The sequence below is a fragment of the Copadichromis virginalis genome, linkage group LG14 (genome assembly GCF_057382275.1).
Source record: "Copadichromis virginalis isolate Kocher_CV1m ecotype Utaka linkage group LG14, C_Virginalis_male_GT1.1, whole genome shotgun sequence".
Taxonomy (NCBI): Eukaryota; Metazoa; Chordata; class Actinopteri; order Cichliformes; family Cichlidae; genus Copadichromis; species Copadichromis virginalis.
Window position 1 is genome coordinate 30,997,706 of NC_140631.1, and position 12,051 is coordinate 31,009,756.

The window sequence follows — 12,051 nt, forward strand, 5'->3', positions numbered from 1 at the left end:
GTGCATGGGTGGTGCTTGGCCAGATGATCATGGACAGGCTGACCTCCCACGCAGAATTAGTCATCACTTTACACCACTTTTTTTTTTCTCCCACAAAAGACTCTTATTCAACCTTCTAGCAACCTTTCTTCACATTGCTGCACAGCCTTCTTGTCTCCCCCACACACAACGAGTCAGCTTTATTGTTCAAATTTCCCCAGGGATGCTGAAGGGTGATTTAATCAAGATGTGATTAAATAGATTGAAGAAGAGCTCAATCTTTTTTTGAAACCATTTTAATCAAACTAATTCAAAGAAATACTCAGAATTACAGCATTTGAAACTTTACATAATAAGCTGTTTTGACAAATTTAGCTGTTCGCTTTTATAATTCTGTCCTCAATAGAGCAGTAACCTTTGTTCTGAAGGATTTGCTTTCCTCATTGTATTACAGATTTGATGCTTCTTAGCAAAATCCAGAAATGGGAAACGACAAGCCTTGCTGCGTTTTGGTTTACACACGCTGTAAGGAAAATGATCCTGGAAATGTCCAGATTATGCAGAAACATCTTGCACAGTGACAGCATGCAGCTCTTCTTCCGAGGGCCATTCTTCTGAAATCGAAATCGCACGTGCATCATCTCACCACACGCATATTATTACACAGCAAACAACGAGAAATCAGCAGTCTCAATCTTCCAAACAGTTTTTTCACCTTCATGCCTTTATAAACAGTTTTTTGCCCACCTACGGTGTCCTGACAGAAGTAAATACAGGCAATGTAAACAAAATCATTTATTTTCTGTTCTAATGTAATCCAATAAATGGTAGAGGGAGAAAAGTGTGAGAGAGAAACAGGAAAAAACCAACAGAGACACAGGAGCAAACACTGGAACACAAACATCCATCTGGATTTTATATACATGCCCTCTACTGCCCCACCTCCCCCTGCCCACCCTCTAATAACATGCAGTATGTGTTAAACTGTACATCAAAGACAAACTGGTATATATATATATATAAAAAAGAACACACAAAATCAAACTTGCAAAGCAAATCTACTCCTCTTCATTTTTATTTTTGTTGTGGTACCATACACCATAAGCCTCTACCCCCCTCCCCCACTTACACCTGATTTCCTTTTTGGACAGAAATAAGAAGAAACAAATAAGCGATATGAAAAACACGAAAGATGAGTTTACTCTGTGAGTTACCTAAAACGCATTAAGGTGTTGGGGCTGGTGAAAATAAAGGTCGGATGAGCCATCTGTGACTCAGCCTTTCCCTAGATAAGAGAAACAATGACTAAATACATCACAGGTGCTGACATGTTTTTCTCTGCTTTCACATAGAGAGAAAAAAAATCCCCAAAACATTAACCCAGGTAGACAGTTCAGAGTTACTAAAAATGTGTTTTCAATCAGTCTTCGGCTTCTGAATGATGAGTGGTTGTCGAGAATGCATTAGCCGATGACTTTTGAGTCACATCACTGCGGGCTACACAAACAAATGCTGGGCACCAATGGCAACCAGCTAACCATCCAGTCAGGTTACATCAGTATCACTGCGCATGGTACGTGACCTGAGCACCTGTTGTCCAGGATAACTAAATCGTGTGGCCTGTGTAGTCATAAGACCCATAATAAATACATCATAAATTCTCCGTGGGACCAGACACTCGATGTTGACACAAAACAAAGTGCGATGGCAAGCACACTCAGGGCAGAAGGGATGCCAAGCAGGATGAAGGAGCGTGGAGTCAAATTCCCACCACGTCTGGAAAATAATTGCACACACCAGCAACCAAAGGCACACTGGGTACTTGCACTCAACCAAGTACACGTAATCACGTGTGATCATGCAGTGTAAAGTTTCTAGAATGAAAAGTGAAAAGTGACTTGAATGGCTTAAAAGAATGCAAATAAGCTGTGCAAACAGCGCCTCTGTGTGGTCACTCAGCTTTTGGCATGGAAGAGAAAGTACTTGAGGTAACAGGTCAGACTGGGAGAGGCTGGCAGAGCTGTGGATGAGAAGCTCATTGACTTTCAGGTCTACCTCCCCCACAGCCTTGCAGCTATGTGCACAAATTAAGCTATCACAATATGTTTTGAAACAGTTACAGCCAACTAGAATAATACAATCCCAACTCTGAAAATGTTGGCATGATGTTTAAAACATAAATAAAACCAGAATGCAATGATTGGGAATCTCATAAACCCACATTTTATCCACAAAAAACACATAAAACATGTAAAATATTTATACTGAGAAAATGTAGAACTTTAAGAAAAGTATTAAATCGTTTTTGACACTTTTCAAAACAGCTGGCACAGGCCTGTGTTTTTACCACAGTGTAGCTTTGCCTCATCTTTTAACAACAGTCTGTAAAAGCCTGTAAACTGAAGAAACCAGCTGCAGGCTTTTGGACAGGGAATGCTGTTCTGTTCTTGTAATATAGGATTCCAGCTGCTGAGACTGAGAGCTGATAACAAGAGGTTCACATTTCAATTTGAAATTTGATCGGTCTGATTTCAAAATAATGTGTCTGACCATAGAACCGTTTTCCACTTTGTTTCAGTCCATTTAAAATTAGCCTTGGTCCACAGAAGATGGCAGTATTTCTAGATCATCTTCATATTTGTGGATTGTGTGCCAAATTCTGTTCACAGAGTGTGCTATACCATCCACACCGTAACATTACAGTATCATCACTACTATCTGCTGTACCATTCCCCATTCACAGCCCATGCAGTGATTTCCAAAACACAATACAGGGTTTTAACTTCAACTTCATTGCCCTCCAAATCACAGCCATTCAAGTGCTGATTTTCTGGCTTGACCTTTGCGCACAGAGATTTCTCCGGATTCTTTGAATTTGTGTCAGTTAACTTTTTTTGCCATGTTCTATTGTGAATAAAATATGGATTTATGAGATGTGCTAATCATTACATTCTGTTTTTATTTACATTTTACACATTTTCACATATTGGGGTCGTAACAGGTTTGTGTTTTTCATCATTTCAGCTTCTCTTTTCAGACTGGTTAGTTTATAGAGAGAATTTAATTTCTCCTAGTTATTTGGACCTTTTACATATAAAACTGAGCATCAGCTTTGAACATTAAAAAAAAATAAATCGTAAGTCTTCATGAGGGAAAAGGAAGCAAAAGCAAAATGAAGTATAAGGTGCTTAAAAATCAAACTAGAAAGTGTCAAATTTCAAATGATATATTTAGTATGTTAAGTTCTTATGTAAATATACAGTGATGGGCATAAAGGTGATATTATTATCATTACCATAGTATTGATACAGCGTATTTCATGTAGAAGCTGTAAATGTAATTTGTTACTCAGTGAAGATTTAAATGCATCAGAAAAAAAGTTATTATTGATGATTTAGTTTGTTTGTTACAGTTAAATAATCAAACAATAACCTTCACTCGCTGATTAAAAATGATTTTGTTAGCTATATATGAACTTTATCTAGATAACTATTCCCTGTGTGGAAACTGGTGTTTTATAAAACTTGTAAATGGCTAATAAATACAGTGGATTGCAAATATAAAAATATTTCATTTCTTACTCTAAATTCCAACAGATTCTTCACATACCTTTTTTTAAGGGGTCTATAAGCAGGGAGGTGAGGCGGCATTACAAAACATTACAAAACCTGTGAACCTGGAGATTTTTGTCCTGTTTCACTAACTGCCATCATCATGAAGTTTAGATCACAAGTCTGATTATTGTCATGTCACACTTGGAACCTGAAGGACTCACTGTGTGGAGATTTCAGCAGTCAGTATTTGATGTCCTCATAATTTTTTAAGTTTACTTGATTAAGAAAGTAATCATGATGTAATTTAACAATTTTGTATTTAAATATAAGGGAGGCGTGGTGGTGGTGGAATGGTTAGCACTCTTGCCCCACAACAAGAAGCACCTGGGTCCTTTCAATGTGCAGTTTGCATGTTGTCCCCATACCGGGCTTCTCTCTTGATACCCCTTCACAGTCCAGATACATGCATGTTAGGCTAATCAGCAATTCGAAACCTGCCGTGTGTGTGAATGCTGAGCTGTTGTCTGTGTTATCATGCAGTAGACAGACTGACAACCTGTCAAGGCGGTACACCGCCTCTCGCCTTAGCTGTGAGTGGCCACATCACCTTTGTGATCCTAAATCAGATAAGCAGCAGAACGTAAATGGCTGGATATTAAATATTAAAATATACAGTTTTTCTAGCTCTTGTTTCTATTATGGTTAAATTTAAAACCATAAAGTTCAATGTATATGATCTGTATTTTAAACAATCCAAAAAAGCCCTTTTATTTATGTTGTAATCAGTAAATCATTTCTGATTTAAATCATGACAAATCTTTAGACTGGGATAACAAACCTGAAGAGTTATGAGAAGAGGAAAGGGCAGATTATTAACATTCTTCCTTTTTGCCTGTGAAAGAACAAACTAGAATATAAATCGAACATCAGCTGAAAGAGAGCTCTGCTGGCCAATAATTTATTCCCGACTGCTATGCATCACACACAGTACTGTGGCAAATACTGAGCTCTTAAAAAAATGTAGCTGCTAGCGGGACACGTGATGCATCCCGGATATGTCTGGCAGTATCGCTCTCTCTCACTGCCATTTGCTGCTGAAGTGATACAAAGGTGGAAAGCAGAGGGAGGATGTGATTGGAGAAGCTGGGTAGTTGTTTAGAATTAAAACTCTCCAAAAATCACCTGTCACACTGTGCTGCCACCTGGGGAGGGTTCTTGGGATCAGCTGAGGCCACGGTAGGCTCCTGTCAATCAGTTTTTACTGTAACGGCCAAACAGCAATAGGAGGATTATTTATTTATTTATTGACAGACTCCACCATCAATAAATAATGAGAACGGAGAGCAGTCGTGACTAGCTCTGCACGCATCTAGGAACTCATACCACTCAGCTTTAAAAACAGGCTCATAGCTTCAGAACAGCACTGCATTTAGGGAGAAAAAAACCTGCTCACAACAAGAAAGGTTTCATTTCTGATTTACTGTTTTCACAATTTCACCACAAAAAGAAGAAAGCAAAACAGGGTCAGGTCGCATCTCAACTGCTCATCATATCGGCAGAAAATCTATTTGAAAAAGAGGCTGAAAACTCCTCTGAAGTTAGACTGACTCAAATTCCAATTGTTCCTCTTCTGGTCTGACTTCTCTCTGCTTGTTAGCGTGTCATTCCCCTTGGCAGCCACAGGGGGCGCACTGGTTCTGCTCACAGTGCTTGGCAGGAATGGCTGGCTCCGAGCCTTTTTTCTGCAGGCAGGCAGAGGGATAGCATTAACACTTGGAGCAGTGACAGTACCTACCTCAGGAATACAAATGATAATACTTGGAAATGCAGCTACTGTATGATGTATCCGCAGAGCAGTAACTCAATCAATATCTATGCACCTTTCTTCCTTTTTAATAATTAAAAGGAACATCAAGGTCAAGGTCATAGCCACGCCTTACAAAGAGATGTTGAGATACATGTCCTGTTGTCACTGTGCCACTGGGTGTCAGTGTGGTGACATTCTGATAAAGACCATCAAGCATGAGTTGAACAGAGTGTAATCACTTTTTATCAGCGTTCCCCACCCGTCACTCATTCTTTTTTTATCTCCCAGCTCTATTCACCTGGGTCTGTCTACGAGCAGGCCTCACAGGTTGGTTGTCAGGGTGGTTAGGTGCCCACGGACCCAGGCTCTGATTGGAGTAGAAGTCCATGGGGTAGACTTCCTTCCAGCCCACCTCTTGTAAAGCAACAGCTGCCTGAAAGATACCAAGAAATACAGATGGCGAGACAGTGACAAATCAGAACCAAATCAAAAAAGGACAAGAAACGATGAGCAAAAGGTGCAATAATGGCACCCTTCAAGGTGTTATGGTACATGATTCCGCTGATGTTCACTGTCACCTAGTACTGTATCTGCAGTTTTCAGCGTTTTGGACAAACAAGCAGCAGGAAACCAAAGAGTGATGAGAAGACACAACAGACTGACTATACCGACAAGACAGGTGTCATAATAATAAGCTTGGATAACAGGCAGAGTTGTCATGTTATCCCTATGCAGCTGCACTGAACGCTACAACAGCTGTTAGAGAGGAACAACAACAGTGGCATGACAGAGCTGTGACTTAAGTGAAGACTGCTCCATATGGAAGAGAAATGCCTGTGAATACTGATTCCGAACGAAAGAAAAAGCATACATAACAAGCGTTCTGAATGAAAGAACAAATCATTTGACTGTTCATTTATTCATTTATCCGAGTACTCGTTCATCTTTCAAGCTGTTTAGATGCCAAGACCTAACTTCAGCTTTGAACTATTTGGAATAATTCCGATGATGTATGGAATTATGATGAGAAAACAAGTCATAGAAATTTTATAAAACTCCAAATACACCCGTTAGAGAATTTAGTTCAAAGGAGACATGAAAAATTCAGCTTCAAAGTGATGAAATCTTTCTTCTAGTGCGACATAATTCATCACTTGCGCAGCTTGTGACTGTCGTTCGTTAGTATAGCACGCACCCAAACCGACAAGACAGTGTTCTGTTCTCTTACGCAAAGGCTGAAGTTTCCTGAATAAAACCAGAAGTAAAAACACTGTTTTTCTTTAAAAGAAAGTACTGGAAACTTAATAAAGCTTCTTTCTCTTTTAAGATATAATTGCATCCCAGTTATGTTAACCTGTTGTAAAAAAAAATAAATCTCCTAAATATATGTTTTTCAGGCAAAATAACTTTCTTCATATCCAGATTTTAAAACACAATCTATCAGAAAATAAAAACACTACAGAGTAACCATCCCTTCCTTTCTCCAGGCAGCCTTCTACCAGAGTCTCCTCCTCTCGTCTACCCCTTATTCAATCACTTCTCTCTCTTTTCCCCACTGCTCTCGTTCCCCTCTCACACCAACTGCCTCTCTCTGTGGAAGCTAGCTTCTCTTGCTAATCCCTGCTCTGACAGGAGAGCCAAGTGTGTCTTATTGACTATAAATATAACATGAGACGCACTGAAAATAAATCTCATTGCTCACTTCACCCTCCCATCTCGTTCCTCTTCATCTTCCTCCTAAATGCCACAGTGAAAAGCATAGCGCACCGAGACGTGTAACACTCATAGGTATGAGATGCGGGTGAATTAAGACTTATCACAAGCGCACATATACAGACACAAGAGCAGCACCAAATTATTTAAATGCACAAACATCGTTCCCAAATAGCTGGCGGGGAGAGCAAAGCAAACTGTAGCACAAAGGGCTTAAGAAAACAGATTGCTGCTTTCCTCATTACAGCACGCGCCGTTATAGACCTCAGTCAAAAACAATGCAAAATAACCATTACTTCTTCTTCTAAGGTGAATGCTATCATTATTCTTAATGGCCCCTTTCTGAAATGTAAGTGCTTTCACGTTGTGTGCGGCGCACAAAGATGTGTAGTCTGAATATAACAGCAACCATTTCAAATCACAATCCAATATTCAAGACAGCAATTCCCCTTGCAGCCATTTCAGTATTCAAATCAGTGGCATACGTCTGAGGAAAAAAAAAAACCCCGTTGAACGAATTAATAGTTGACTTCAAGTGCTAACCAGTGAGGTCACATAAAAGCATAATGTGACATAACTGCCAAGCTCATCACAAAACAAGCCTGCTTTTTTTTTTTTTGCGACAACAGCTGCAGACAAACAAACACATGTTTTGAAATGGATCTTTATGGGATGCTGTCCGATCCATTTCTCTCCCTTTAGAAAAACAAGCTGAAAGGGGTGGGGAGTGTCTATATGGTTCTGCAGCCAGCAGGGGGGGCTAGTCTGCTACTGATGGTGTTTTATATGCGTGTGCTGGTGTGCTTTATGGCAGGGAGAGGAAGAGGGAGGAAGAACTAGACATAATTCTTCATCTACAGCACAAGCAAGGCCTTGATGAGTCTTATACAACGTGAAAAATCACTTAACAATGTAACTTTCTCCTTCTGCACTTTGATGAAGGCTTCAACACGACATCAGTCAGGTTATGTGCAGACAGGAAGGTCTGTGTGTGTGAAATGTGTGACACTTGTATGAAAAGCGATTAGCGGCTTGTTGAGAGGCTGTAAGGTTGATGCTTACCTCATATGGAGAGAGAAGGGGTTTGGAGAAGGCAGTGCCCCAGTCGATAGAAAGGCGTGGACAAGCGATCTGAACCCACCTGTAAGGAATAGGTGCAAATTTTAGCTCAAACGTACACCTCAGAATCAGTGCAAATGCGAGTGTAACAGTTAAGCAATAACGTTGAGAGACTAAGATCCTATTAGACAGGCAGAGCACATCTACAACTCCACACTGCATGTGGGTACGTGATGCAGTGGGTTAGTGCGAGGAGACTCCCTCCACCTGACCTCCAGCATCTGTTGGAGAGATCTGTCCTGATTTGCAACAGTTCTAAAGACAGCCATGCTACACCATCTGAATGCATAGTCAGAGGGAGGCTGAAAAGACAGGGATGAAGGTTTCAAGTGGTCTAGTGGTGCCGACTGGTTGCAAGAGGCAGAAACAGAGAGGAAAATAAAATACTGCAAAAGATGCAAACAGGGGTACAAAGAAATGCTGTGAAAGAAAAGAGGAAGAGGTTAGGTGAGTGTGAATAAAAAAGCCGCACCAGCCGGTCTCCACGGAGGTAGCCTACATTGCTCGCAGACAGGGTGGCGGAGGGATGGGGTGGGGTGGGCGTAGGTTTAGTGGTGAAGCGGCTGTGTATTAAAGAGATGGGGAGGGGGGTGGGAAAAAAAAGAGAGAGAAGGACACAGATACAGAGAGATAGGGAGAATGAGCAATGAAGATGAAAAACCGGAGGGGGGGTTGAAGAGGCGCAGGCAAGAAGAGAAGACAGAAGTGAGGCAGAAGAGAGGAAGAAGACAGGCAGGGAGGAACGTGTTTACTCTGGAAAATGCATAGGAGTAGGATGAGGAGGGTGTGTGGAAGTAAACAGCTGCAGGGAAAACTGAACAATGGGAAAATGGAGACGGAAAGTGGCTGGGGCTACGGGGGGTTAGCTTTCACAGATCAATGCTATTCACAGCTCCGTCTCTACTGAGGAAGCATAACATTCCCTGTCCCTAATCCTTATGATGAAGATCCATCAGGATGATTGATAAATACAAAATGAACTGCAGTGTATATAAAGACTAATGATAGGTAAACGTCAATAAGGACACACCAGTTTGAGATTTAGTTTGTGAGTGCTTGACTACTTTCAAATATATGGTACTGCGTCAAATTTCCTTTCTGTCTTTCCCTCATTTTCCAACTTTCACACAGTTTCTCGGCTGCAGAATTGATTGCACCGCTGACGCTCACTCCACTCTGCTTTCTGTCACAGAAATATTCCACCCCCTCTGGGCAAATGCATGGCATTTTCTCATTTTCAACTAACACTTAAAAAAAAAAAGAAGGAAAAAAAGGCTCCCCCCAAAGAGTGAATTCTGATTCATCCTCCTAATTTGAGAGCCAGCTGAGTCAGAGACATTTCAACCAAGCACCAATCTCCTCAGTCCTAAGTTGGCCAAGTTTAGATGGAGATTGGAATCTGAAATGTGACCTTTAGGTCTATCAGCCGCTATTCATAACCTGAGCCTTTAAACAGACAAACACTGCACGTGCATCAAAGCGGCCTTAGTGCAGGAAAACAGTGGGGGAAAGGGCTAAATATAGGAGAAAAACCAACAGTTTGTATATGTGTGTTTTTATATGCAACATGTTTTTGAATATGCAAATTTGCAGTGCAAGATTAAAAAAGAACACTGGAAGTGATAAAAAAAAGAGGGAGGGTGATTAATAAGCAAAGAGTAAATCCTCAGGGCTAACTCAGTGTAGAGAGGGAAGCAAGACAAAAAGCATGAAAAGGGAAGGAAGAAAGGATTCGTCCTTCATAGGGAGAAGATAGCTGATTGGCACATGAACTGAGGCGGGACTTAAAAGTGTTAGCAATGAGACTTTCTGAATGTTGCAGTGTGATAAGGTGCATAGTACCACTGTATTGTTCCTTAAAAGCAGTGGAAACAGTATTTGTAGCCGCTATCTTTGAAATCATTTTAGCAAGTGTGGAAGAGAACTGGTATCATCATGACGTACAGCAGGGGTGTCAAACTCAAATACACAGTGGGCCAAAATTTAAAACTGGAACAAGGTCGCGGGCTAACATTAATATTTATTGAAAAAAAGATCTTCCTCCAGATTTAAGAATGAATCTCTTCTTATGGACTCAAACAAGTTTTGCTGAAAAACTGAACATGGAACAAGCAAAGCTTAATACTAAACAATATATATATTAGCTGTATAATACCGGTAGGCCAGCTGTAATAATAATTTGGTATGGCTTCGCGGGCCAAATGTAATTAGGCTGCGGGCCAAATTTGGCCCGCGGGCCAGAGTTTGACACCTATGACGTACAGTAAAACACAAAGACTTTAAAAAACAGGAGAGTTACACAGACACTGAAAGAGGTGGGCTTTTGTCTCATTTGACCCTTGTTTCACAATTTTCTCGCAAACCAAGAAAAATCCCCCAAACAAACAGTGGAACAGACTGTGGGCGGGGTGTGGTTTGTAGCTCAGCTGCACGGGAGGGGTGGAGCAGTGGGTTTAGGGTGTGGTGTCAGGGGAGGCTGACCTACAACGCTGTTTTCCATCACCTGGTCATGCCTTCCCTATTTTAGTAGGATGCAGGGACCTGACAAGAGAGCTGTGTGCTGTAAGGGGACAAGGCAGTGCGAAAGTTGCGCAAGAAAAGGAAGTATGGCAAATAAAAGCACCCATGTTGTGTGCCTTGGGTACTTCATACCACAATGGGGCCAAAACCCAGTCCGGTGAAGGATGATGGACCGGCGTCTGGCACAGCCATTGGAGGGGCTGGCCCATATGGTGGTGGAGCTAGCTGCCATGCATATGGAGCAGGCGACGGTGCACTGGAAACAGTTTGACCAGTTGCAGCACCTGGCCGAGCACTGGACCAGAGTGTTGGAGGATCTGGTACCACAGTGGCCAGCAAGGTACTTGTGGCAGCGCTGAGCCTCCCCACAACGGTGAAGGTCAGCTTCCAGTGTGTTCGCCAGGCGATACTGGATTGGCTGGAGCTCGCACCGGAAGACCATTGCTGCCATTTCCAGGGAGACCTGATGAGGCTAGCAGATCTGCCCTCGCCAGGTGGCTGCAGCCTGGCCCAACCAAAGGAGAGGCATCGCTGCTGGATATGATCATGCTCTAGCATTTCACGAAGAGGCCCCCAGTGGACACAGCAGAGTGGGTCCGCTACCACCGACCAGTCGGCCTGGTGCGGTGACGCATGTGGAGGACCACCTGTCTGGGCAGCTGAGAGGATTGGTGGGGCAGCTGAAACCAGCAGTGAGTAGTTGGCTGGTCCCGGCTCCATGGAGGCAGCTGTGGAATGCATCACCATCGAGGCCCGCCACCAGCATCATCTACCCTTCACACCTGTCTGTCTCTTTGCAGGTCCCACCGGCTAAAGACGGCACACCTCACTCACCGGGAGCTGCATGAGGATCAGGGCAGGACTGCTGGAAGTGTTCCGTGTCGCCAGCCCTCCAACACACTCCCTCGGCCAGGCTATGGTGGACTCAGGCTACATACAGAACCTGGTCAACCAAACCCTAGTTTGGCCCGGGGCTTTGCTGGAGGCAAAGTGGGTGGAGGTTAGGTGTTTGCATGGGGACATGCACAAATATCCCATAGAGCCACTTCAAATTAATTAATTCTGGGGACAGGTTGACCCGGGGTTTAATAACCTTTTGGCATAGCGTGTGAGGATGCGTTTAAGGCCTTTAGCAGAGTGTAATGTCTTTGACCATGTGATAAAAACTGATGATTACATGGGGAACCCTGAAGCAGCGCTGACCTACCCGCATTTTGTATTGATTAAGCATAGGCTTTATCGAGTTAGTCGTGACACCCTCACCGAAGAGGAACACACCCAGTTGTTGGTGCCTAAAAGTCACCAGGAAATTACTTTCCAGGAGGAAAGTGCTTTGAGTCTTTCATACCACACAGACTT

At 42.4% G+C, this 12,051-nt stretch overlaps 1 protein-coding gene across 1 annotated transcript in view; it reads right to left on the minus strand.

Moving 5' to 3' along the window:
* Positions 1–4,993: 4,993 nt before the first annotated feature.
* Positions 4,994–12,051, minus strand: part of dph1 (diphthamide biosynthesis 1) — a 75,126-nt gene continuing 68,068 nt past the window's right edge. The window contains exons 10-12 of the mRNA XM_085430415.1: positions 8,116–8,194; positions 5,639–5,773; positions 4,994–5,275 (exon numbers count right to left, since the gene is read on the minus strand). Coding sequence (XP_085286541.1) covers positions 5,195–5,275; positions 5,639–5,773; positions 8,116–8,194 — 295 coding nt within the window. The 3' untranslated portion in view covers positions 4,994–5,194. The remainder of the gene's footprint in view (positions 5,276–5,638; positions 5,774–8,115; positions 8,195–12,051) is intronic.